This window comes from Saccopteryx leptura, chromosome 1 (genome assembly GCF_036850995.1).
Source record: "Saccopteryx leptura isolate mSacLep1 chromosome 1, mSacLep1_pri_phased_curated, whole genome shotgun sequence".
NCBI lineage: Eukaryota > Metazoa > Chordata > Mammalia > Chiroptera > Emballonuridae > Saccopteryx > Saccopteryx leptura.
Window position 1 is genome coordinate 317313667 of NC_089503.1, and position 27914 is coordinate 317341580.

At 53.7% G+C, this 27914-nt stretch overlaps 1 protein-coding gene across 1 annotated transcript; it reads left to right on the forward strand.

Moving 5' to 3' along the window:
• The first annotated feature begins 512 nt into the window (after positions 1-512).
• On the forward strand, positions 513-27329 carry TTC38 (tetratricopeptide repeat domain 38). Its single transcript, XM_066358693.1, has 14 exons — positions 513-670; positions 1487-1564; positions 3665-3746; positions 4993-5164; positions 6578-6751; positions 9377-9452; positions 13341-13460; positions 16554-16613; positions 17367-17405; positions 18381-18462; positions 20785-20950; positions 22043-22202; positions 22725-22798; positions 25030-27329. The coding sequence occupies exons 1-14, from the start codon at positions 638-640 to the stop codon at positions 25121-25123; spliced, it is 1410 nt and encodes a 469-aa protein (XP_066214790.1). The 5' UTR covers positions 513-637; the 3' UTR covers positions 25124-27329.
• The last annotated feature ends 585 nt before the right edge of the window (positions 27330-27914 follow it).

The following is a 27914-nucleotide window of genomic DNA, read 5'->3' on the forward strand; positions in this document are numbered from 1 at the left end:
AGAGCTCCGTGGAGAGGAAGCTGATATGATCTTACCACAGCAAGTCCTTGAGAGGGAGCGGGGATGGGCCTCCAGGCTCTGGTGAGATAACAAGAGTCGCCAGGGATGCTGGCCAAAAATGACCTGTGTGAATGTGTGTGCGCGCGTGGCTTTAAAACCTTGAGTGACCCTTGTCTCAGGACTCCCCTGCCCCCCAAGGGACTCTGCAGTCGCCTCTGCAAGGGGGATCGGTCCCCAGCAGGCAGGAGCCCCCTGGTGGCAGTGGGGACTTTGGGGGGCAAGACTCAGCTGGAGGACGGAGAGCGCATCCCCAAGTCTGGCTTCTGTTTGATGCGGGAGGCGAGGACGCACACCTGCGGTCCACACCAAAGTGTGCTCCCCTCAAGCCAGCCTGGTTCTCGCAGCCCCGCAGGCAGGGGAGTCTGCGGACCTCTCCAAGCGCCCTCTCCGGAGGAACCTGCTACGGCGCGCGGAGTTGTCCACTGTCTTCTTGGCCTCTGGGACTGCCCGGGTGAAGCCAGGCTGGGCGCGTCTGTCCGAAGCCGACCAGTGAGAAAGCATCGAGCGCGACCGTCCCGCCCCCACCCGGAAGGCCGGGTCCGCGCGCGGAGCCGGGTCTCTGCACTGAGCGCGCACCATGGCTGTGTCTGCGCCGCTTCGCGACTGCCAGGTACGGCGGGGCGGAGTCCCGGGGGAGCACGTCGGGGCCCAGAAGACCCCGTGGGGGGCCCTCTACCGAGGGAAACCGGCGGAGATCCTCGGGACCTCCCAAAAGCATGAACCCCGGCGTGGTACAGCAGGGACGCCAGGAGTTAGTGTGGGTCTCCTTGGGGACGCGCCAGAGCGGGGAGCCTGGCCTATTTTGCAGACCAGGAAGGTGGAGCACAGAGGGAGTAGGGGACCCAGTGCTCAACCTGAGGGGTGGTCAATATGTTGGCAGGGAGTAGAAGACATTTCCCCAGCCAAAGGGACACACACTGGTCTGTGTGTCCCTGGCAGGACAGAAATAGTTCGGTAAAGTGGAGAGGTGTGAGGAATTGTTTCAAGGATTAGCAGGTAGTGTACCCCTTGCCGGCCAGGTGGGAAACCTGCAGGTACTCTAGCAGCAGACTCCTGTTCCGCCCTCGCAGACCTCTCCTCGCCTGCTTAGGGAATTTACTGAGGACATGCTCCCCAGGGACACTTCACAGTCACCCTATGCATCCATGGGCCCTATTGCCAGAGGAGCCAGCCAAAGGTCTGAGGGAGAGCCTTGCCCGAGGTCACACAGCTATTTAGAGGCCACTGGGTTCTGCCTGGGAGTCTAGCCGCTAGGGTTCAGCTCTCTCTGCTCTGTGCCATCTAAAACCTGGTCTTACTGAAACTCTTATCTGCATGATGTTAGGCATTTGAGATCTTACGTGCTTGGGGGTTGGGCTCATGTGTGTTTATGTTTGGAGGGCTACATGGAATAAGGCCCTGATATTCCCTTTTGCCATTTGTGCAGGCATGGAAAGATGCCGGTCTCCCAGTCTCGACCACAAGTAACGAGGCCTGCAGGCTTTTTGATGCCACCTTGACCCAGGTAATGCCTTCTGAGGGAAGTGGCCCCTTCCGTAAAGGTCCATGGTGAGGTTTCTGAAATTGGTGACTTTAGATTAATTAATTTTTCATTGTTAAGTTTTTGGGCTCATCTCACAGCTACATGCATTCATGCCACGACATGAATGGTACTTACACCATGTGTGGGGATGCTCTGTACTCTCATCTCACCGCTTGCTTAAATGCACATCATAATTGGTGTTTCCTCTGCTTTGTCAGCCGTGAGCAGGCATAGCATTCCCACTTTCAGAGCTTTAGAGCTTTACAACTTTATCTGATTTTATAGACAACAAAACCCATCCATCCATCCCTGCCCAAGTCTCCTGGAAAACTTGGATAGAGCAGGCTTCATGGAGACCCAAACATTCTTCATAATGCTTTGAAGCATCCTGGCACGGGACCAATGGCTCAGGTGGCACAAAGCCCCACCACCAATGGCTCAGAAAATGGTGAATGATTTTGAAATTGCATGTTCACTTTAGCAATCGACTACAGTGGGATCTATATTCTGTAGCCCAGGACAGGGAGGCGGGGCTGGGACATTTTAGAAACATCTTGCCAGCGCCCAGCATGGCTGTGAGGTCCCCCTAGTGGCAGGCGGGCTACAGCATGCTGCTTTTTGGAGATGGTCTGTGAGGGTTGCTGAGCTGGGCACAGGGGTTGTGGCCGGCTGTGGGTATCATGTGAGATTCCTCCATGTAGGGCACGGGACCCTGTCCTGGGGCTAATCTGTGAACCCATCGTCCTCACTTATGGCTGCTGCAAGACCTTCCCCTGTATTCTGAGTCATTTCTACCAGTGAAGGACACTATGTTTTAGAACTGGGGGGGGGGGGTTCAGAGATAAAATCTAACTATTTTGTGTGGCAGGTGGGGAGACTGAGGCCCAGAGAGCTGACTCATGCAGTGAGCTAGGGAGGAGCAGGATGGAAAATTTGAGCCGGTCTTTATCAGGAGCGGTGAGGCAAGCTGCCTTCTGATTCCATCCGCTCAGCATAAGGACCAAGGAAGTTTCTAGAAACAGAAGGGCCAAACAAGAAATGACTGGTGAAATGTTGCTTGCTCGCTGAGGAACTGCTCTGTGGGCACTGGAGCTCGATCTGTGCCCTTCCCACCCCTTTTGGCCTCTGTAGAGCATGGATTGGTTGTGTGGCACGTTCCTCCGTGCAGTGACGGCTCCTGCCTGTGCGTGTTCTGTCCTGTGAGTTGATGTCTCTGTGCCAGCCTCTCAGAGCATGACTTCTTTGAGTCTTTGCATCAGCTCCCCTGTGTCTTGTTAAAATGCGTGAGCGAACTCTGCGTAGATGTGGGCTGGACCTCTGACAGGGCACATTCTAAAATTTAATGCACTGTCATGACTTTAGGATTTTAAAAGGTAGGCATTTAAGAAAGATCTAGAAACAAATACGTCAAATTGTCAAAATGGTGATGAGTTTAAGAGTAAGTTTTAATCTTTCAACTTGGCATGGCTCGGCGTGACTTTCTATAATGAACATTTACTACAGTCATTCATCAAAGACGTGACCAAGGTGGAGGAAGGCTCCTATTGCAGTGCCCGCTGTCAAGGCCCCTAGTGGGGCTGCAGTTGACATGTGGGCAAGTTACCTGTTAGGCAGAACCTTCCTTTAGGTGTTTCTATTTTGGAACAGGCAGCCTCACTAGCCCTGGAAAATGTGCCTTGAGTTGTGTGTAATCAGTCTCTTCTTCTGAGTTCAACCCAGTTACAGTTTTTATGAGTTAGAGTCCAGAAAATGTTCAGCGTTCTAGAAAGAAAATAAAATCATGATTTAGATTCCTGCTTTTATTTTATTTATTTTTTTAGAAGATTTTATTTATTCATTTTACAGAGAGAGGAGAGGGGGATGAGAAGTAGCAACTCATAGTTGCTTCACTTTAGTTGTTCATTGCTTGCTTGTTGTATGTGCCGTGACCGAGCAAGTCCAGGGTTTATGAACTGGTGACCTCAGCATCTCAGGTTGATGCTCTATCCACTGCGCCACCACAGGCCAGCCTAGATACATGACTTTATTAACATTAGTGGAGGACTCCCTGGGTCAAGCTTTGTCTGACTTTTTGTATTTCAGTATGTAAAATGGACCAATGACAAGACTCTTGGTGGCATCGAGGGCTGCCTGTCGAAGCTGAAGGCAGCTGATCCAACCTTTGGTGAGTGACACTTTCCCGGGCTGAGGGGCCCCAGGTCACAGGGGGCAGTGACCGTCTGGTATTTGCATGGAGGGGGAAGGAAAGATACCAGCCAATGTTTTGGTTGGAATAACAGCTGCTCCCATAGAAATGCTGCGTTCTAGAGGAGGCATCTTTCCAATTTTTTCCCCAAATTGGATGTCAATTCTGCAAAGAAGACACTGATCCCATTTCTCAGATGAGAACTACAAGGAGAGAGCAGGAAGGTACCCAAAGCCACCCAGCTGATAGTTGGGGAGCTGGGATCAGACAAGGCTAGACCTGCCCTGGAACACAAGAGATGACTCCTGCAGCCTTTGGGGGCACTTGGGAGGCACTCAGAGCACTTGGGCGGTGGGTCGATGCAGAACAGAGGCTGGTGTTATAGGCAAGCCACGTGTGTAGCAGCTATGGGGTGACCCCCAGGAAGGTGGCTCCAGTGTGAGTGAGGTTCCAAATGTGGGAGAAGGGCTGAGGCTGGAGGGCAGGGTAGTAGGGACAGCCCTTCCCACTGCACTGTAGCCAGGTCCTGCTGAGGGCAGGGGCACAGAACAGGGAAGAAGGAGCCAGGGATGGGCTCATGCTCTCTGAGTAGACTCAGGCCCCAGTCAGAAGCAGGGGCCACTTAGGTGGTACCAGTACTATTGTTGGGTCCCAGGTCCCAGGGCTGAGTTCCAGATGTCAGTGGACACTCTGCTTCTGTCAAGGTGGGGCCTGGAAGCCCAGATAGGACCTGGATGCCTGCACATCTGCCAGGAAGGGCTGCTACAAGGGCCACAGTGAACCCTTCCAGCCCGCAAACATTTAGTGCATGAAAGACACCAAGATGGGATTACAGCTTCTCTGCTCTGGGGACCATCCCCTGGATAGCACCTACTGAATGCCCCATGCAGCTTGTAGTGACAATATCAACTGATGAGGGAAGCAATGGGTGGGGGGTGCCCCTAACCAATTTACCCGGTGATTAGGTGTTCCAGACATTGGCACTCACCAGAATGCCCTCTTTAGGCAAGTATTTGTGGAGGTGCAGGGTGCTTCTAGGGTTGCTGCTCCTCCACATGCGCAGTGAGGGCCCAGGCAGAGTTCTGCACTGTTTGTGGGGGCACAGTGCACAGCCTACCTGCCCCCCAGCTTGACCTCTCTTGGGATATGGAGAGCTTATTTCACATGCAGGGCTGGGCAGGGTGGGGTCATCTGAATTACCAGCTGTCCGCCAATCTTTCACCAGTGATGGGCCACGTCATATCTAATGGTCTAGTGCTGATTGGCACCGGAAGCTCCGTGAAGTTGGACAAAGAGCTTGACCTAGCCGTGAAGACCATGGTAGAGATTTCCAAAACCCAGCCATTAACGCAGCGGGAGCAGCTACATGTGTCTGCTGTAGAGACCTTCGCCAAGGGGTGAGGTGCATCCCTGGGCCAGGGGCTGGCACTGTGAGGTGGTGCAGGGCGGTGCCACAGGCTGCTCAGCACCCCTGGGAAGGGGGCCCTAAGGTGGTTTCCTCCCAGCCTCCCAAGTTCGTCTGATTGAAAATCACATCCTGCTGCCCTGTCCTCGGTTGACTGCCGAATGAGCAAGTAGCTGGCTAGGATTCCTGATAGGGCATCAAAGCAACTTACTTTGTTTAATTAATTAAATTGATTATTTTCTTTCAGAAGTAATTGGACCACATTAGAGAAATATACTGAAGATAGGAGAGAAAACCCTTATCTGTATGCTCCTTTTACGAACACACCCTTTGAGCATCTGCTCAAGGCCTTTCAGATCACCCTGGCTTCTTTGTTCTCACCTGTGTCCCCCACCCATGAGCCCTCTGATCCTGGAACCCACATCTGGGACAGCCTGTGTCTTCTCAGGCTGGGGGGATGGCCTGCAGAGCCAGGTGACCTGAGCTGATTGCTGGGGGGGCCTGCCCAGTCTTCTTGGTGAGTCAGTGCCAGCCTTCAGTGCGGGGCTGGAGTTCTACCTCCTGCAGCTGGTTCATGGTCTCCGCTGAAACTGTCTTTGGCAGCTTGTTAGACCAGCTTGTTTGTTTGAATTCAAGAGTAAAGTTTCCCATTGGCTTGTTAATTTTATGAGCCACAATCTGACATAAACACTTTTATTATACATATACCGTTCAGTTCTCACTTCTTCTTGGTGACACGTTCTGCTACTTTAAGCAAAGCACCCTATAATGAAACCATAGGCTGCCCGATGGAAATGAGTTAAGGTCTTAGAGCATCTCATCCACGTTGTCACAAAAGGACCTTGAACCAAATGATGTCACTGGAAGACCTGCTATCTATCTATATATATCTATCTATATATATCTATCTATATCTATCTATCTATCTATATATATATATATATTTTTTTTTTTTTAATTCAGTAAGAAGAGGGGAGACTCCCTCATGTGCCCTGACTGGGATCTACCTGGCAAGCCCACTAGGGAGCAATACTCTGCCTATCTGGGGTTGCTCAGCAACTGAGCTTTTCTTAGCAGCTGAGGCAGAGGCCATGGAGCCATCCTCAGGGTTCAGGGCCAACTTGTTCCAATCAAGCTATAGCTGCAGGAGGGGGAGAGAAGGATGGGGAAGGGGTGGAGAAACAGATGGGCATTTCTTCTGTGTGCCCTGACTGGGAAAGGAACCCGGGACATCCACCTGCCGGGACAACGTGCTACCACTGAGCCAGCTGGCCAGGGCCTATACACATATTTTTAAAACACATTCAGGACAGACTGTAAGGCTGCCAAGAAACAATGCCTCTTCCCCTTCCCGTGCCTGTGAACTTGCATTCAGTGTGGCTGAGAAACCTTTCTTGGCTTCCAGGAACTTTCCCAGAGCCTGTGAACTATGGGAGTGGATTCTCCGGGACCATCCGACAGACATGCTGGCCTTGAAGTTCTCCCACGATGCGTATTTTTACTTGGGCTACCAGGAGCAGATGCGAGATTCTGTGGCTCGAATCTACCCCTTCTGGACACCTGACATCCCCCTTAGCAGGTATGTGCTGGTTGGAAATAGCATCATTTCTAATTCTTACTCTCTCCTCTGCCCTAAAATGTGGCACCACTCCCAACCCTCCCCTAAAAAGGGAGTCTCTTGATCTTCTTGCCATCCTGCGGACAGGGTAGTACTGTTGTGTATCAGTCAGCACAAGGTAGTTTCTGCTGCAGAAACAAATGTACTGTAGACCTGGTTCTGCAAGGCTTGTTACTGCGAAGGTTTGTTGCTCATACATACTTTGTGTCCATCTCAGGATGGCTGAGGCTCTGTACCCGGGCCGTTGTCTCCCTCTAGGGTCCTGGCTGAGCAAGCAAACTGCTCTCTGGACACACCAGTTGCTAAGAGGGTAAAAGAGAGCTCTCCTGAGGGATTCACAGTGGCATTTAAGCACTCAGAGTAAAAGGGACGCTCTGCCACTCCCAAGTCATTGGCTAGAGCCGGCCACCCACCCACCTACAGAAGACCAGGAAGTGCAGTTATACTGTGGGCTTGGAGGAGAGGGGGTCTGCCTGGAGGATCTCTGCACAACCCGAGTGACCGCTGCACATGGTCACCTCCATTGGATCTTTTTTTTTTTATTATTCATTTTAGAAAGGAGAGAGAGAGGGAAAGAAAGAGAGGAGAGAGAGAGAGAGAAGGGAGGGAGGAGCAGGAAGCATCAACTCCCATATGTGCCTTGACCAGGCAAGCCCAGGGTTTCGAACCGGCAACCTCAGCATTTCCAGGTTGAGGCTTTATCCACTACGCCACCACAGGTCAGGCCTCCATTGGATCTTAATCACAGGTGTGTTGTGAAGGTCAAGCAGAGTCATAGGTTGAAGAGCTGTGTTGGTGAGGGTTCTCCAGAGAAATAGAACTAGTATGATGTGTATGTCTATATCTAAATTATTTACATATATGTGCAAATATCAACTTCTAGGTGTGTATGTGTATAGATAGATTTATTTTAAGATGTTGGCTCAGGCTACTCTGGGTCTGGAAAGTCCAAAAAGCCATAAGACAGGCACCATCTGAAAAGTCAGGTAGAGTTTTTGGGTCACAATCTGGAGACAGAATTCCTTCTTTTCTCGTTAGCCTTCAACCAGTTGGACAAGGCCCACCCACATTCTGGAGGGTGATCTATTTTACTCAAAGTCTACTGATTTAAATGTTAATCACATCTAAACACTACCTTCACAGTGGCATCTAGATAGTGTCTTACCAAATAACTGGGCACTGTGGCCCAGCCACAGTGACACATCAGATGAACCATCATGGGAGCCTTATAGTAGGCACATATCATACACATCCAAACATGTTTACATGTGGGCGGTGAAATGATCCCAGCAAGAACTCAATAAATATTTAAAAGCAAAGTCGGGACGCCAGTGAGCGTTGCTTCCATGAATAATAAAGGCTGGAGTTTATCTCTGTCCATGGTCGTAAAGATACCATCTGAGTCTCAGCTGGAAGCTCCATTGTTCTGTCTTGCTTTCACATAGTCCCACAAGACTGTGGGTGCTCAGGTGCCAGTGGTTACAGATGAGAAATGGAGTGTGCATCGAGTCAGACATGTATCTTCAAGCCCATTGTCAGCTGGGCCTGGGGACTGAGCTGGACAGACAGGGTCCCTGTCTTCAGGAGCTGGGGTCTGGCAAGAAACGGTGCTCAGTGCTGCTGAGCAGGGAAGCCACTATAGCCCGCGGTCACCACAGCTTCCCAAGAGGTGTTCCTGGGCTGTTCCTCCTGGTGGGCATCAGGCGGACAGGAGGGAAAATTCCCTTGTCAGACCCAGTGGAGACGTTGACATCTTAGGAGGTGGGATGTGAATTGCAGAGGGTTTGCCATGGAGATGGGACTTCGACTTGGAAACAGTCCTGCAGATGATCAAGGTCCCACTACTCCTCACCAAGGTGGTGAGGAGCATTGAATTGCTGGGAAACACAGTGCTTTGGTGTGGTGCCTGGCGCAGGACAAGCACCTGTCTAGCACATGGATCAGTCTTCTGGCGTTGCCATGACAAAGTGCCACAGCCTTGGGGGCTTAAAACAACAGAAATTTATTATCTCACCGTTCTGGAGGCCCCAAGTCTAAAATCAAGGTGTTGGTGGGACTATGCTCCCTCTGAAGGCTCTGTGGTGGTTTTCAACCACCCATGAAAGAGTTCATCACCCTGAGTTAGAGGGGCCTGTACTCTTCATACAATGTCAGGGTGGTTGTACAAAATTTCTGGAGGACTGGCATGAAATTTCTGGCAGACTAGCTGTTGAAAACTACTGCTCTAGGGGAGGGTCCTTTCTGCCTCTCCCAGCTCGGGCGGTGGCTTCCTTGGCTCCCAGCTGCGTTAGTCCAGTCTCTGCCTCTGTCCTCACATGGCTGTCTGTCCTTTGTGTGTGTGTGTGTGTGTGTGTCTGTGTTCAAATTTCCCTCTCCTTTCTCTTATTATAAGGACACCAACCATTGGATTTAGGATCCACCGTACTCTAGTGTGACCTTCTCTTAACTTGATTCCCATCTGTAGACACCCCAATTAGGACATATGTTCACATGCATCATTTTGGGGGACACATTCAGCCCATGTGGGCCATGAAGGTTGAGTGATCCTGGTCCACTTTAAAAAAACGAGTTTTGTTCTGCCTTTAGCTACGTGAAAGGCATCTATTCCTTTGGATTGATGGAAACCAACTTCTATGGTCAAGCGGAGAAGCTCGCCAAAGAGGTGGGTGCAGCCTTCCCTAGGTGCCAGCCCCCAGGGGTGGTGTCAGGTGGGAGAGGGACATGAGGACCACCACGTGTGGGTGACCCTGCTCTAGGCACGTCTCCTCAGTTATTTGGGGAGGAAGGACTTGTGGTAACAGAGCAGCTGCCACTTGTCACCTGCTCTGGCCATGGTCTGCAGGGCCACATTACATAAATTATTTCCACAGGCGAGTAAGGTGAGTAACACTCAGGGAGGTCCCGGTCCCCTCTCTCTCTCTGGTTGCATGAGTGGTGGTCCCGGGCACCCCCTGCTCTGTCTGTCTCCAGTCCACACTGCACTCTGGGAACCAGAAATTTGGAGATGGAGAACATATATAAACGTTGGTCTTTCCACCTTGAGCCTCACATTTCTAAATGTCACCAACATCACTAAACTTCAGGGAGTTGATCTATGATTGCAAACAGACTGCTTATGGTGCCCTGACTGGGGCAGGGGGCTGGGGTCCTGCCAGCCAGCCCTTCCCTCGACCACTCCATCGGAGTGAAGAACGGCATGGCTTTGTAAGTGCCTCTCGCAGGCCCAGACCCCTCCTCCCATGTCCTCGAGGTGGGCTGGCTGGTACCAAGGGGCATAGTTGACACCCCTCATGTGCTGAGTCTGGTGCCAGGCGGTGGGCCAGGCAATTGTGTCTGAAGCACGAGGTGTATCCAGCTCTCAGGGTGACCCTCTTCTCCAGCTCCGGAACTGAGGCCCAGGCACTTCTGTGCCTGACTTAGTGCTGGCCTCTTGTATACACTGCTCAAGTCTGCTCAACCCCTCTGCCACAAGGCATTAATCTCGTTACCCAGATGAGGGATCAGGGCTTCGTGAGGCGAGGGCTGCAGTCTACCCATGGCCACGTGGCTCAGAGTAGGCAGAGCCAGTTCTCATCCTGACCACCTGAACCAGCTTCTCAGCCAGGGGTCTTCCTGCCAGGTGTTACACAAGTTGGCCTCAGCACCCCTCCCCAGGAGACAGCAGGCACCCTTCAGGGGCCCAGGGGCCCATGGGGTCTCTGAAGCCTGTTCTGGTTATTGGAAGAAATAGAATCCAGACTTGAACATAGGGTGGTGGATTCTGTGTTTTAGGCCTGAGGCAGGGGTTGGGTGACCCTCATGGCCTGGAGGGTCAGCCACAGGAAGGTCCCCTAGAGCAGTGGTCCCCAACCTCTTTTGGGCCACAGACTGGTTTAATGTCAGAAAATATTTTCACAGGCCGGCCTTTAGGGTGGGACGGATAAATGTACCACGTGACCAAGACAAGCGTCAAGAGTGAGTCTTAGATGGATGTAACAGGGAATCTGGTCATTTTTTAAAAATAAAACATCGTTCAGACTTAAATATAAATAAAACGGAAATAATGTAAGTTATTTATTCTTTCTCTGCGGACCGGTACCAAATGGCCCACGGACCGGTACCAGTCCGCGGCCCGGGGGGTAGGGACCACTGCCCTAGAGAACATGGCAGTGGGCCTCCCGTGTGGGTGGTATCCCTCTGAGCACCTGGGGGCTGTCAGAATGGTTCAAGAAGCCAGAGGGTGGCTAAGAGGTGCAAGAAGTAGTGAAATGGGGTGTGCTTCTTTGTTCCTATAAAGCTCCTTTACCCTTCTGCAGGTGCCCGCACTCTGACCCCAACACCAGCACACCACAGGCAATTCCTGGGCATGGCCAGGCTGTGACAGTGACCACCAGGGTTCTAGGAGAGCAGGGTGGGTCGCACCAGGCGCCTGCTGGAGTGTGGAGAGGCCTCAGGGTGGTGCTGCCTGGGCCCTGTGTCTGCAGTCCACACCCCGGAGGCAGGAAGAGCAAAGGGCAGTCAGCAAGGAGGCATTAGGGTGGAGGTGGGTGGGCCGAGCAAAGGCTGGGAGGCAGGCAGGGCCAGATCTGCCAGGGGAAGTTTGGACTTTGTCCCAGAGAACCTCTCAGAAATGTAGGGCTCTAATCTCAGCAGGGGGCGGTCAGAGCTGCAGCTCTGAATCTCTGTTTTGTGTGAGAGCAGCACCCTTAGTGGGTCCCTTCATGGGGCCCCAGTGCCTCAGCCTGTTCAGCTGCGTCCCTGCAGTTGCCAAAGTGTCCTGGTTCTTCAGGGCTGTGCTCCTGGGTGCCATCATTTCTATAGACATGCTCTTTCTTACAGTGACCCCATGGGGACTGGCAGGGCCTGTGCAAGCATGGGCCAGGAGCATGGAGGCAGAGCGGCAGGGCTTGCTGGGAACATCAGCATCGACCCCTGCAGCAGGTGCCAGGCCAGGGGCAGAGGTGCCAGCCCTCCCCGACTCTGCTTCTGTGAAAGGCATGGGGTCTGGGGCAGAGGGGCTGGGCGAAACCGAGACCTGGTGCCGGGAAGCTGGGCTGGTGGGATCGTCCACAAGACCGCTGAGAGCTTAGCTTACTGCTCCATGCCTGGCACCTTGTAGGCGATCAGTAAGTGTGAGCTGAACACAGGAGTGAAAGAACAGGGCCTCTGTGGTTAAAATCATACCCTTTGGTCCTGCCTCCCTTGCTGGCCACTGTCAAGGTCACCTTTTATTGATAGTAATAATGTCAGATGTTGGTCAAATAAGTTTGTAAATATGATGTATATATTTGCTCACTTATAGTTTGCATTGGGTGTGGGAGACAGGCTGTAAGCTGACAAGGTCCTTATAGCCTAAGGCTTAGTTTTGGCCTAAGTCTAAACTTTTCTCCACACCCTTGACCGTTGCATGATGTGGGGTGGTATTCCTCTTATGAGGAATATCATTTATGCCTCAGATAAGTGGCTTTGTTTGTTTGTTTGTTTTTGTTTTTTTATTTATTCATTTTAGAGAGGAGAGAGAGAGAGACAGAGAGAGACAGAGAGGAGAGAGAGATGGGGGGAGGAGCTGGAAGCATCAACTCCCATATGTGCCTTGACCAGGCAAGCCCAGGGTTTCGAACCGAGATAAGTGGCTTTGTATCAGAGACTTTCTTTTTTGTATATTGGCTTAAAGGCTTTAATTTCTACACTATAAAATAAGGGAGACCAGGGACTCGCTCACTTGGTTCCTGAAATTAGCATTGCAGAGGAGAGGCAGCCAAGATGGTGGAGTACTGAAGGAGAAGCCAGTTTGTGCAGAGAGGAGATGGGGAACAGAGGTGAATAAGGCTGGTGAGGTGGAAACCTTTGATCCTAGGAATACTCGGATGAGTCAGTGGCTTTGGGAGCCATGAATGGAAAGGGAAGTGTTTTCCCACTGTGTGTATTCCTTGCCCTCTGGGTGCGAGCTAGGATTAAAGGTAATGGCCCACCAGTTCTTGGCTCCATCGTTTCATTACTGTCTGTCCAAATCAAATGTGAACCTGCGTGGGCCAGGTGGCTATGATGGTGGCCGTGGCTACTGGCTTTATATCAGAACAGCCCAGAAAGTTATATGAGTGGTCATTGCATGTGTGTTGATAAGAAAGGGCCTCTGGGAGGCCCTGGAGTATGTGGCAGTCTGCACAGCGTCAGCACATACAGTGTCTCAGGGGCGAAACAAGCTGGGCGGCTGGGTGGCATGTTGCAGGTGACTCGGCTGGACGCAGGAGGCTGTGGGGTCAGTGGCATGAGCCCTGGCTTCGAGAAGAACTAGCTGTGTGGTCCTAGGCAAGTCACTTAGCCTCATCTGTGAAACGGGCAGGGGTACCCTCTTTGGCAGCATCCTGCAGATGGCCAAAGGGGCTGGTCTTTGGGGTCATTACTGTTTTGAGGCCGATTCCAGTCCCCATGCTTGCTCCACCCCAATACTCAGCTGTGCATCTCAGCTCAGGCCCCTCATGCATAACTTGGAGATGCCTCGTCACTGGGCAGCCTGAAAAATTCACATTTTCTGGACTCTTTCCTACCCCCTCCCTCCACCCATTATTAGGCTCTGTCTGTGAACCCGACAGATGCGTGGTCAGTGCACACCATTGCCCACATTCACGAGATGAAAGCAGAGGTCGAGGATGGGTTAGACTTCATGCAGCGCTCAGAAACCTACTGGAAGGTGCGTATCTGGCCAAAGGGCTCTCTGCCTGGGAGCTTCCGTTCATCCCCTTGAGTCAAGCAAGGGCATTATGGACAAAAGTTATAGGGTGCAGCTTAGCTGTGGGGAACTCGTGATTTGGGAGGCATTTTTTTTTCCTTCCTTTTCCTTCGTATTTTTCTGAAGTTGGAAACAGGGAGGCAGTCAGACTCCTGCATGCGCCCGACCGGGATCCACCCGGCATGCCCACCAGGGGGCGATGCTCTGCCCATCTGGGGCGTTGCTCTGTTGTGACCAGAGCCACTCTAGCATCTGAGGCAGAGGCCATGGAGCCATCCTCAGCACCCGGGCCAACTTTGCTCCAATGGAGCCTTGGCTGCAGGAGGGGAAGAGAGAGACAGAGAGAAAGGAGAGGGGGAAGGGTGGAGAAGCAGATGGTCGCTTCTCCTGTGTGCCCTGGCCGGGAATCAAACCCGGGACTCCTGCACGCCAGGCCGACACTCTATCACTGAGCCAACTGGCCAGGGCCTGGGAGGCATTTTTTTTGAGCCACAGTGTCCTCCTGTGAGCCACGTGCCTTTCAACATTTGCCAGTGTTTTGCAGGTGATTCTAGAGTTGATCTTGGCCTATGGTATTTGGTGTAAGAGGAATGGAAAAGGGAAGCAAGAGCCTGGCACGGGTGAGAACCATGAGGGTTCTGAGCTGCCCTGTGCCACCACTGGCTAGTGGGCTCAGCAGGGAACCCAACAGTGGTGGGCTCAGGGAGTGCTCAGTGCAGCCGGGGGCTGATGGGGTGATGGTGAGGGGATGGGTCTGCAGGGCTGGCATGTGGGCATTGGGGTTCTTGTGGGGCCAGGATGCAGGGACTTCCCTGTTCCCAGTCCTAGTGTCCCCAACTGTGGTGGCCCCCCCTCTTCAAAGTACACCTGTTGTCCCCAGGCTTGGGTCTGGCATGCAGCTGGGCCACCTGTCCAGTGTGGTCTGCTGCCCTGCCCTTCACTTCTCTTTGCCATGTGGGCTCCCCAGCACACCGCTGGCCAGGACAGCACATCTCTGCTAGGACTTGGGCTGAGTGGTGAGTGCTCAGTGATGGAGCGAACCAAGGAGAGACCAGGAGCTGGGTGTAGTCACCTGCGTCCCTGAGCAGCTCCCTGGCCCGGGACCTGCCAGTGAGAACTACAGGCAGTCCCTGACTTATAACAATTAGACTCGGGGATTTTTTACTTTATGATGGTGTGAAAGAGATACGCAGAATAAATTTCATGAGCTCTTTAACACTTTATTATAAAATAGGCTTGGTGTTATATGATTTTGCCCATTTAAGGTGGGCTGGGCTAAGCCACAAGGCTTATAGGTTAGGTGCATTACATAAATGCATTTTCAACTTGGGGTCTTTTCAACTAATGATAGGTTTATTGCAATGTGACCCGGCCATCATTCGAGGAGCATCTGTAACTTAGAAGAAGGTAGGCTTCTGGCTTCTCCAGCAGTGGTGTCAGGGAGGGCAGGCAGACAGGGCGGGATAGTGTTTGAGAACTGTGACCCCGTGTAGCTCACACTTAGGTCTTCCTAAGGGCCCGGGGAGGGTGAGAAGCCCTGCTTTGGGCTCCCGAAGCAGATACTGCTAGTTCCTGAGGGAACACTTGAGTCTTGGGTGGGGGGTTGGGGTGGAGCAGCATGTGGCCCTCCCAGCTGAGGCCGGGGGCTGGTCCAGACAGACCCAAGGGAGAGAGAGGGGAGGCCTGGCCAGGGCCTTCCAGCTCATTCCATTTACATCCCCCCCAGACTCTGCTTTTACTGGACCTGGGTGGTGGAGGTCTAGCTCTGTCCTGGGCAACTCCGAAGCCCTCAGTCCCAAACAAATTCCCTTAGATGTTGAGTCCAAACACATAAAATTAGGCAGCCCTGGTTGACTAAGGTCATCACTCAGCAGGCTCTTGTCACCTGACATCTGCGTCCATGCCCTGCCATGTCTCTTGGCAGCCTCAGGCCTGGTAGGACAGCCCTAGAGTGGGTGGTGCAGCCTGGGGCTCTGTTTCTTCCTTGTCCTCCTCCTCTTCCTGCACCTGTGCCAGGTGTTTGGCTGCTGGTGTGGAGCTCAGTCAAGGCTCCAGTCACTGCCCCAGGCTGTGCCCTGCCCTGGGAACCCCACCGAAAATTCTGCCTGGACTTCTTTGTCTTTAAAAGGCCTGGTGAAGTGCAGTGAGCACCTTCCCAGCAGCACATGGACCACACGCATGCCAGGGGCACTCTGGGGGAGGTGGAAACCCAGAGGAAGCATCCATCTCAATTGGGCTTGGGTGGGGGAGTAGTTAGGGAAGGCTTCCTGGAGAAGGCAATCTTGAGTAATGAAAGATGTCTTGGAGTTTGCGTGGTGAAGGATGGCGAGATGGAAGGTATCCCAGCCAAGGACCAGCTTGAGCAAAGACACCAGGCCTACGGTAGCCAGTGAGGAAGAGGAGAGCCAGGCAGTTCAGTGTTCTCAAACACAGGTGCAAAGCGGACACAGTCCATGGAGGAGGTGTTGTCAGCTCCCCGTTCTGGGAGACGGGAGGAGGAGTCTTCTGCAATAGCTTCATAGAAGGGAGGACTGGCGTGCATGGTGGGGCTCGAAGTGAGCCAGCAGTGACCATCCAGATGTCAACCTGCTCCCTTTATTCTATGGGCTCTGTTAGCATCTGTGAGAGTTCGGTCCCAGGCTCCTTGATCCTGATGGCTTTATGGGGCGGGGGGGCTGTGCCAATTGGACGTGCAGTGGGCCTCTGCAACTATGGGAGGGATTTCCCATTCATTTTCTCCACACACAAGGAAGAAGGGGCTTGAGGAGCTGAGTAGCCTCGGCATGGACCCTGGCCCTGCTTTCTAGCTCTAAGGCAGATGAGTTGCCAGTCTCCCTCAGCCTCAGTTTCCTTACCAAGTTCAGGTATATACTTGCTGTCCCTTAGCCTTGAAGGACATGACGTGGACATGCCAGGCTCAGACCGGCCTCAGAGTGGTTTCCCAGGAAGTGCTTCCCACACTGAAAGTTGTGGGGTTTCTACAAGAAACGACATCCATGCCTCTTATTCTAGAGGCTGATAGGGTTTTATCTCATTCTTTCATTCTTTTCCCAGGATTCGGACATGCTTGCTTGTCATAATTATTGGCACTGGGCTTTATATCTGATTGAAAAGGTAAGTTGACTGGCTGTCTTGTCCTAGGAAGGTGTCCAGGGAAAGAAATGGGTCTCTGCCCTTTGCTGTACTTTGTGTCCCGTGCAATAATAGTTTGTATTTACGCATTTAAACAGTGCCCTGCCACAGGAGAGCATTCATGTTTTCAGATAGCTTTTCAGGCTTAAGTGCTTCGGGTGCTTTTCACTGTCTGAACGTGGAGATCGTGTGGATCATGTGCAGTCTGTGGAGACACTTCAGACGAAGTGTCTCCTCTGTGCTACTGGAGTGGACAACTCAGCCCCAGAGCAAGGTGTGGGGATCACCCTGGTCCCCAGGGATCCTGCCACTGGATCCCACGCTAAGGATGCTTCTTGCAGTACTGTTTCTCATAGAGAAACTGTGGAAGCTCCTCCCTAAGTGTCCTACGAGCAAAGCTTAAAAGATGGGGACCTTGTAGTGACATGGAAAACACAATCTCCACTGAAGAAATGCAGGAAGGAGCTTGCCTCCGTTGGACAAGCACTTCGTAGGAAAAATAATGCTTTGACAAGCCATTCCTTTAGCAGCAGAGGCCGCCTCTGTCTCTGGCGATCGGAAGTGAAGCCCCATGCAGCAGTGGTCCTGCAGCTCGCATCCTTGGACCCGCAGGAGGCGGCCCAGACCCTGCTGTTACGTGCTGGGGGGGCTTCGGCGTTGCTCCTTCTAAGCTCATTTCTCAGTATTGCGTCTCACCCCCTCCAGAGATTAACCGTGGGAACTTCACTTTTCCAGGGCGAATATGAGGCGGCGTTGACCATCTACGATGACCATGTAAGTCCACATGTACCCACAGTTTGGTTCATTGCTGCAATCTGAGCCTTTGGTCTCTAAAACTTTGAGCCCATCTTTACTGCCCCGGCCAGAAACAATAGCTGGAGGGAGAACACAGCGTCTTGTGTAAGACTCGGGTGAATTTCCGCCAGACGTGGTGTCGTAACCCGAGTGGGACGGAGACGTTCAGTTGGCTGTGTCCGCTGTAGGTTTTGGTAGAGGTGCACATCTCCATTGGTCACCTCTGAAATCCCAGGCTCTTCTTCAGTCATTTTCTGGAGACCACTGATTGTCCCATAGAAATTTTTTTATTTGCAGGAAAATATGCAAAACCTGCCATATTAACCATTTTAGGTTTCCAGTTGTGTGGCATTGAGTCCCTTCGCATTGGTGTCTGTCTGACCGCACCATCATCTCTGGAACTTTTTTCTCTTCCCAACTAAAAACTCTGTGCCCACTGAACACTGATTCTTCGTCCCTCTCCCCAAACCGTATCTAAACCCTAGATACGGTTTTAAGAGGAAATGGATGCCTAACTCACAGCCCCCCAGTATCCCAGTGCAGGCTTAATGATAGAGGCCTCGGGTCAGAAAGATGCTTGTGATTTGGGGGTGGGGATCTAAATGCCCGAGAAAAACATTCAGTAACATTTTCTCAAAGTCATCCTTGGGAGTTGTCAGGATTTCGTGGTGAGAACTGAAGGGTGACAAGTGCTGTGAGCTATGAGGTAGCGACCAGCTATCTAGAACCGTGGACGGAAGAGACGCGTCCCCTGTGGGCCTGGCCCAGGGCTGGGGGTGGGAGGGGACAACGCCAGGGCCCCGGACTTGCTCCCTCAGGTCCGCTCTTTCTTCAGGTCTGCACCTGGAGTGCTTGCGCCTTGGCGAGGGGCACAGTCCAAGTAGCTGAAGCGGAAGGGATGGTGGCGGGTGGTAACTTGCGTTTGCTGAGGGCCCTCCTGCCCTTGTCTTCCAGATCCTCCCCAGCTTGCGGGCCAGTGGCGCCATGCTAGACGTGGTGGACAGCTGCTCCATGCTGTACCGGCTGCAGATGGAAGGTAGCCACAGCTCTGCTCTCCCCATTGGCTCCTCTCCCCTTCCTTCCCACACAGTGAGGAGACAGAGCCATGGCCCCGGCCCAGGGCTGTGCGGGAGCTCATGAGCGAGGCCCTTTAGGTCCCACCACAGGCCTTGGGATGCACGCCGGGCTATGGCCCAGGGCACCGGGGCTGCGGCTGCCTTCCAGTTACCTGAGCCTGTGGGACCAGGCCTCTGCTGCCCTTTCTTCCAGTTCCCACAACCCCCGTGTGCAGGTGGCACCTGGCTGCCTGTCTCTGTCCGGGTGCTGCCTTCTTTTTTAGAACAAGGGAGGTGAGAATTTCTCAACCCCTTGGGATTTCAGAGTGGTTTCTCAACACAGTTACCCCATGCTTTGCAGCTAGCCTGGGTGAGGTTGGCTGCAGCTCTGGGGCAATGGACAGCTTCCAGCCAAGTGCTGGGGTGGGGATGGTTTTCCTCTCTCTCCCAGGCCCAGCAGAGCCAAACCTGGACCCTAGGTCAGTAGGACAATGTGGGGGACAGGGCAGGCAGTTCAGGAAGACTCCTGGAAGGCTTCCCAGTAGAGGTGAAATGTGAACCATGGGAGGGTGTCGGGCTTTGCCAGGTAGAGATGGCAAAGGACGTTACATGTGGAGAACAGCCTGTCCAAACCCCAGGACACAGAAGCCAACAGCCTGTCATGGGGATGCATGATTAGAGGGTAGGGGCAGTGTGGTCAGATGGAGCAGAGGAGGCTGGGAGGGCGCGGGAGCCCATGGGTAGGGCATGGTGAGTAGGTCGGATTTTCTCTGGGGCTTAGAGGAGCTGCTAGAGCAGGGATGGACAGGCTCAGATCAGCCTCTAGGAAAGATCCTCTGAGCAGTGGGGACTGAGCCAGGGGAAGCTGGAGGAACAGTGAGGATGCCGAGGGAACAGCAAGGAGGTGGGAAGAGCCTTGAGCCCTGGGGATCAGGGAGGGAGTTGTGGGACCTGTGTGGAGGCTACTGCACTTTCTAGGCTGGCTCCTGGATGTCTGGGCGGCAAGGTTGGGACACTGAAACCTGGACTGGTGGAAGGCCTGTGTCCCTGGTCCAGCCAAAACCATCCAGAACTATCGGGGACAGGGCGAGGGCAACTCAGAGACTGGGATTGCTGGGGGCAAGTGGAGGAAAGACAAGGCCACTTGTTCCCTCACTGTAGAGGGTGGAGACTCAGAAACCATGTGCAATGTTGACCAGCTGAGAAACGGAAGCCAAGGGCAACATCTCTAGTCGTGGAGGTACCCATGGGAGAAGTAGGATAATCCGGTAGCTTCCAGGAGTCGGGAGGACAGGAGGTAGGAGGTGGAGTTGGAGAGTGGTTCAGAAGTAGGGATTGCCTAGAGTTGAGAAATGTAGACACAAAGGTGGAAAGAGGCTGTTTACTTGGCATATTTTTATTGAGCATCTATTATGTGTCAGATGTCGTGTTAGCAATAATCCAGGAAGAATTTATTTATTTTATATATATATAATTTTTCCCCCTTTTAGAGAGTGGGATAGACAGGGACAGACAGACAGGAACGGAAAGATGAGAAGCATCAATCATTAGTTTTTCGTTGCGCATTGCAACACCTTAGTTGTTCATTGATTGCTTTCTCATGTGTGCCTTAACCACGGGCCTTCAGCAGACCAAGTAACCCCTTGCTCGAGCCAGTGACCTTGGGTCCAAGCTGGTGAGCTTTTGCTCAAACCAGGTGAGCCCGCACTCAAGCTGGCGACTTCGGGGTCTCAAGCCTGGGTCCTCGGCATCCCAGTCTGACACTCTATCCACTGCGCCACTGCCTGGTCAGGCCATATATATATATATATATATATATATATATATATTAGATTTTATATTCATTTTGAGAGAGAGAGAGAGAGAGAGAGAGAGAGAGGAGGAACAGGAAGAGTCAACTCCCATATGTGCCTTGACCAGGCAAGCCCAGGGTTTCGAACCGGCAACCTCAGCGTTCCTGATCGACGCTTTATCCACTGCGCCACCACAGGTCGGGCCAACCCAGGAAAAATTTAAAAATTGGTTTTGGGATTTGTTAAAGGGGCCAGGGACTGCTTAGTACCCTCTGATAGTTTTTAAAGTTAGCTTTCTACCTTATGCATCTGTTCATTTTATAATTGGACAGAGGTAACAAACTGGACTCAAAGTCCTCAGCATGAGGCCAGACATTGCTCACCTGCCTGCCTTCCTCACTAGAATGGGATCACAGAGGTCACCCCTGGATGTGCCGGTGCAGGAGGCCCCCGGTGCAGGGCACACTCAGGGGCCTCACACCATGCCTGGGTTTTTTCCCATGTTCTTAGGGGTGTCTGTGGGTAAGCGGTGGATGGATGTCCTGCCCGTGACCCAGAAACACAGCCGTGACCACATCCTGCTGTTCAACGATGCACACTTTCTGATGGCCTCTCTGGGTGCTCAGGACACCCGAACCACGCAGGAACTGCTGACCACTCTGCAGGATGCCAGCGAGTATGCAGAGGGGCCAGGGTTCTGGAAGCTTCTGCCGCCAGGGCAACTGGGAATGGGGTCCCACTAGTGAGCACAGCTTTCTTGGGGATGCCCGTGGAGGACTGCTCCAGATGTGTGTCCACAGGTGTACATATTCCATCCTCCAGGTGTGTACTTGCCAGGTGTACCCCTGGGAGGTGGGTCATGCCAGGGGGCCAGGCAGAGTTGCCTCTCCATCCCCAAGGTGGGTGTGAGGGCCCGTATGACACACAGGCAGTCTCTCACAGGGGACATGGTAGGGTCCTAGAACCAGAGAGCCCTGCTACTGATAAGATCTCAGATCCTGAACAAGTACTTCTCTGCTCTGAGCCTGTTTCCTCATGTGCAAACCGGGGACAGTGCCTCTGCAGCACAGGTCCACCAAAGACACAGCTCCCGTCTGTGGGGGCAAGGGCTGTGGGAGCCATCTCCCTGTGGTGTGTCCTGAGGCCTGGTGGAGGGCAACCGTTGTCACAGGTCAAGCTGGCCACCACCATGGCCACCTGCCCTGCACTCCTCCCAGGTGAGGTGTCCAGTATTAGGGAGCCATCCTTTTACCACAGGGAAGGCCCAAGGAGCCCAAGAATCACTGAGTGTTTGATTCTTGCTTTTAAGGTAGGCGTGGAGCAGACTTCTGCCTCTGGGCCCCCCATGCTCGTGCCATGCGTCAGCAGGCACATGTGGGCCAGTGGGAGACACAGGCTGCCACGCTGTTCTCTCCTGGTGTCGGTGCCCGTCTCAGTGCCAGGCCTTTGCCGGCATTGCCTGCAGTCCTCGGACATCCTGCTGGCTCAGCACTGCTTCTCCTCTCACTTTACAGAGGGGCAAACTGAGGCCAGACATTGGGGGTGGGGGACTGGATGAAGGCCAGGTCACTAGGAAACTGGAATTCAACCCTGTTGAAGCTAGATAAGAGCCCTGTTCCCTCCTGGCTGCTCCTCCTCTGTCAGCTCATCCGGTCAAAGCTCCTACTGTGTGGCAGGCACAGTGCCGGGGGACACCGGGCCGAGCAGGTGGGGGGACAGGTGTGCTGTGGTGGGGCGGGCCACTGAGGGCAATTCCTCTGGCTGGTAGGTCCCCCAGCGAGAACTGTCAGCACCTCCTGGCCCGCGACGTGGGGCTGCCCCTGTGCCATGCCCTGGTGGAGGCCGAGAACGGGAACCCCGACCGCGTCGTGGAGCTTCTCCTACCCATCCGCTACCGGATCGTCCAGATCGGAGGCAGCAACGCCCAGGTGAGCCTCCAGCCTCCATCTGTGCCAGCTGCTGGAACACTGCGGCCCAGTCCAGGAGTCCCTGTGCCCAGCAGCCCTGTCTCTCCAAGGGATTTGCACGTGCTGCGCCCTTCGCCTTGGAGACCCATTCTCCTTTCTCACCAGCTGCTGCCGGCCAGTTCTTCAGGCCTCAGTTCACATTCTCTTACCTGACTGTGCTGGGTGCCAAGAGGTGTGGTGGGCAGGTAAACCCAGGCCCTGGCCGCTTGGATCCTACTCTGAGGTGGGAACTGGCCCTAAGCAAAGTGAATCACACAAATATACTTAAAACCGTCACGAGAGCAGGTGTACTGCTTTGAGGTGCTGAGATGGAGGCACTGAGCAGTGTCTCTCCAAGGGATTGTGCCCGTAGCGTGCAGGTGTCCTTATCTTCACACCCCCAGTCAGTTTGTCCCTGAGAACAGGTGGCCTGCAGTGGGGTGGGGGTGGCCCCATCCCTCATCCTACATCACAGGAGCCTAACCTGCCCAGTTGTCCTTTCAGAGAGACATCTTCAACCAGTTACTGATCCACGCGGCCTTAAAGTGCACCTCTGACGCCCACAGGAACGTGGCCCGGTGAGTTCCTCGCGCATGTCCCCAAGCCTGGCTTGGGAAGGTTTTCTTCCCACTCATAGCTCTTTCACACAGGGTTCTCCCCATGGGCTTCTGGCACGCTCAGCGGTCCCCACATCCCTTGGTCTGAATTGGTTCCCACCTTTGAGATTGTGAAGACGCAAGTCTATGGGGGTGCTTGTTCTCCCTTGTTATGCTCAACTGAAGGGGACCAGCCACCCCCAGGCCCACTCTCCTGCCCTCCTCCAGCCCTCCCCTCATTCTAGCCCTGCTCAGTTACCCAAACATGTCCTGGTCATTCAGGCCTGGGCCTTTGCACATGCTGTGCTCTTCGCCTTGGAGACCCATTCTCCTTTTCACCCAGCTGCTGCCGGCCAAGGCCTCAGTTCACATTCTCTTACCTGACTGTGCTGGGTGCCAAGAGGTGTGGTGGGCAGGTAAACCCAGGCCCTGGCCTGAAGCTTACCTCTGAGGTGGGAACTGGCCCTAAGCAAAGTGAATCATACAAATATACTTAAAACCGTCACGAGAGCAGGTGTACTGCTTTTAGGAGCTGAGATGGAGACACTGAGCAGGCGGGAAGTCAGGGAGGAAGTGACAGTTGAGGGAGGCCTGAAACCCAGGGGATTTAAGCAGGCCATGGGTGGTCTGGTTAGCACAGGGACTGGAGGGTGTGGCTGGAGGACTGGGGATGTGGGAGAGCAGCCTTGATGCTCTCACACCCAGGCACACCTTGCCCGGCATGTGGCAGCTGAGTTCCTTGCCACCTCCTACACCAGCCCAGCCCGTGTGCTTCTGGGGTGAGATGTGAGTGCCCTCCTCACCTGGGTCCTTTGTGCCCTGTGGGAACACCGAAGGGAAAGGGGAAAGAAAGGAGTTGAAGGGTGCCTGGCGGGCAGAATGGCTGTAGGGAGGCAGTCTGGGACAGCCCCTTGGGTCCCAGGAGGCCCCTGGCTGGGCCTTGAGGTCAGGTACAAAGTCCTGGGGTCTGAGCACAGGCTCAGGTGGCCCACAGTGGGCGAGATCTGGCTGCCCGACAGCGTTTCCAACCGAGCAGTGCTGGTGCTCATGGCGCTGATGAAACAGGTGTGGACGCAGTGGGCTTAGTGGACTCTGAAGCATCTTGGACACATGCCCATGCTCCTCACCCCTCCATGGCCATATGCAAAAAGCCACACGTGTTTCTTTCTTTTTTTTTTTTTTTTTTTTCACACGTGTTTCTTTAGTAGCTCCAGGCCCTGGCGTGGGTCAGAGTTGGTGCCTCTGGTGGCAGCTGGTCAGGGAAGGTGGGCCTGTTAGGACAGAGCAGAGAGCTGAGGGCTTCAGCATGGGAGTTGAGTAGGGTTGGGGGTACTCAGCCCATGCCGGGGCAGGGGGGTAGCTATTGCTGGAAAGCAGAGCATTTGCCCCTGGGAGTGCTGGGGGGTGAACAAGCCATGGGATGCCCAGAGCAGACGCTGACCACGGAGGGGGAGCCTGCTGCTGTTAGGGTGACAGGCGTGCCCCCTCCAAGAACATCTACCCATGGAGCCATCAGCTCAGCTCCGATCCTGTCCCCTCAGTGGGAAATGCTCAGCCCCCTGCCCTGGTGTCCCTACCCTGAGTGCCTGGCAGTGTCCCTGCCCCTTGACCCTACCCTGACCCCACAGAATCACTGTTGCCGATTGTTTGGGGTCTTCACCCTAAATGGTACCACTGCTTTCTTTAAACTTGGGGTTTTTCTCTCACCATCTCCTCTACTACTCACTTTTCCCAGAACAGTCTCAAATATGGCTCCTCCACCTGAACACCCACAGGTGTGCCCTACCCTCTCGTCCCTAAGTTCCTGAGCCACCAAGGCCACAGTGATGTGCTCACCCTGGAATTCAAGTCCCTGGAGGCATCATGAGGACAATGTAAAAATGCTCTCTAAACACTGTTGTCCCTGTTACACTCCTGCACCTGTGCGAGGACGCTGGGCTCTGGACGTCCACCCTTTCTCGTCCTCACACCTCCCTCACCTTCTCTCTGGCCCCTGCCAAGGCAAGGCCTCCCGTCCCTGGACTTTTGTCCAGCCTGTCCCCTCTGCCGTGATGCTGTCCCCTCTCCAGCATTCTGGGAAAGGGAGCATCTTGCTCTCTGACCACCTCAGCCCCAGCCCAAGATGCCTGTGTCTTGCCTCAGGGTTGAGGGAGCATCAGGCCCCCACATCCTTCTAGGAGGTTCCACCACTGACCCTGTCTCTGTTTCCGCAGAAGCCTTCTGATGGAGCGTGATGCCTTGAAGCCCAACTCGCCCCTGACTGAGCGGCTCATCCGCAAGGCAGCTGCTGTCCACCTCCTGCAGTGAACCCACGCTTCCTCCCATACCCCAGCCGTCAAATTGGCTGCCCCACTGGCTTCCTATGCTTAGGAGACAAGCCTGTTAGTTAGGCCTGCTGAGGGTAGTCTGCATCTTTAAATAGAAAGCCCTGTGACCAGCAGTGTTGCGGGAAGAAAGGATGCAAATCTATGTACAGGTGATTCACAATCCTCTCATTCTTCTTATGGGCCGAGGTGCAGTTTTACATAGTCAGAACTGACACGGGTGCCGCTGTTACTACTGGCTGTGCAAATTGTAGTTTCCCAGTGGACTCTTGCGCCTCCTGGTTGTTCAAGGGTTGGAAGCAGGGGTGGGGTGGGGAGCAGCTCAGCTGGGGCTGGGGAGTCTTCACAGCCCCATGGGGCACCTCCCACCCCAAGCTGCCTTTGAGATAAACCCTCAGTGTCTTCACATCCTATTCCAGACAGGATCTGTTATCCACTTTGGGGTGAGGGTACCAAAGAGGGGCAGTGACTTGCCCAGGTCACAGCTTAGTGGAGGCCCTGCTCACCGCAGGCCCTTGTTCTTCCTGGAAGAGGACCTCACCTCAGCCTGTGGCCTCAGCCCAGCTGCCACATCCACGCCCTCCTCACAGAAGCATAAACCCATGGAGGCCCTTCTGCTGCCTCTGGGGCAAGTCTGCAAGCTTCTCGGGGCCTTTGGTGACATGGATGTGGGCTTGTTTTCTCCGTATTCTAAATGGTACATCGTGAAGGGGGCCTTGGTACGTGGTTTCCTTGGTCAACTCTGACTTCGGTCAGGCAAATACAGCGCGGGGAGCTGGTGGTGTGCTTTCTGGGGTGTGAGGGTTGAGCTCAGGGTGCCCTGCTGTGGAAAAAACCAAAGGTTTGTGATGTGGTTTCAACAAGACCAGAGCTAGTTTTATGAGCGCTGTCTCAGCTCCTGCTTCCTATGGTTAACCGAGCCCCACATCCCCCCTGAGCGAGCCATAGGTTTCAGTTTAATGGGCTGACTCAGTTGTGCTGTGTGAGGGGGAGGATCCCAGCCCAGGAATGCTTCCCATTGCTTAGGTGCGTACTGAAGTGAGGTAGGGACTCACCTGGACAGGGAGAGGCAGGTCTCCTGGGAGGCAGCAGAGGACTCCACATTGATCGGGCCAATTCCTGAGATTAAAATAATTTAGTTAATTGGTTCCTTTGACTATTACTGAACAGGCCCCTTTGAGCATCTCTTATGTGCCAGGCCTGGGCTGGGTCCCGGGGAGACAGGTTTTTTCTTGAATTTGGGGTGTGGTGGGCTAGCGCATGGCATCAAGAAAATGGGTAATTACATTAGGATTTCAGGAGAGGTGTGGTCTCTACCCAGGAAATAGGGACTCATTCTTAGGGGGAGCCTGCTCTTCATCCTGAGCTGTTCCCTCCTGCTGGTTCGCTGACAGCCTGCTCTCATCCTGTCTGCCCGCCCCTCTCCTGGTTCCAAGCAAGACCCACTTGGCCGTGGAAGTAGGAACCCTGTCTCCTCCCCTGGGAAGCCCTCCACTCCCACACTGCAGGCTAGTGAGGGTGCCTTCTCAGCTGTGGACACCTGTCCTGGGTGTTGCACTTTTCTCTGCAGCTGTGACCTCAGGTCATGGGCAGCATCTTTTGAGTCCCTGTGTCACCCAGCATGTATCTGCCAGTGCCTGGTGATCAGACTCGTTAATGAATGCTTACATGAGTGAAGCAGAATCCTGCTGAGGGGGTGGGGGAGGTGAATCAACAAGGATAGGCTGATGATAGAAGAGGCCAAGGGGTGGACGGAATGAAGGTATTGTTTGCAGCAACAAGTTAGTAACAATGGGTGCTGCTTACTGAGCACCTACTATGCTGGCACAATACAGGAAGAGGAGCATCAGAGATGGGTTTTGGGGACCCTCACCCCCAGCAGGGCTGTGGGATCTGACATCTGGGCCAAGAGCCCCTGAGTGTAGGACCCTCTGGGCTGTTGCCCTGTGGTCATGAGTCAGGCAAGCCTGGGCTTTGGGACTGTAAATTAAACACAACAACACTAAGCCAGCTGCTATTTCCAGGAGGCCCTGGTAGGGTGGAGGGGAGCCTGGAGCTTCCAGGCTGGTGGGCTTGGCAAAGCGGCTTTCCTGAGGGTGAGCAGGACCCCAGAGAGGTGGCTGGGAGATGACCCGGCCCAGCGCCCTCCTTCAAGCCCCAGGCCTGAAGCAGGACCACTTCTGTACTTCTCTGTTCCTTGAGCCAATAAATTCTCTTTCCAAGGCTAGCGTGAAGCTGGTTTTCTGTTTCTTGCACCCAAAGGCTCTTGACCAAGACCTGCAGCTGAGATTTGCACCTGGGTCTGCCTGGCACCATCTCTTTTCTCCAGTTAAGCAGGATCTTGAGCAAAAGATGATGGGACTCAGAAAGGAACCCATGATCTGAGAATGAGGTAGGAAAGACAGGGCCTGGGGACCCAGCACATCGGGACGCAGTGGGGATGAGGATGGAGGCTGCAGAGGGAATTCCCGAGATAGAAAAAAGGGGTCAAGGATGCCAGGACAGGCCAAAGGGAATGCAGAGTGCAAGCCAGGTTCCTTCCAAACTACTAAACTTCCACTCCCCCATCTTGCCCAGATCTCACTCAGCTCCTGCCTGGTGTCCAGTGCTGGGTTGGGTGAGGCTGAAGGACAGTGATGACTGAGACCAACCCTGCCCTGTAGGGACCCCGGGTCTCTTGGGGAATCAGGTTTGGAATCAGAAGTGAAGTGGAACCATGGCAATATGGAATGATGTGTGTGCATGGTGTGAAACCAGGGGCATGGGAGCCCAGA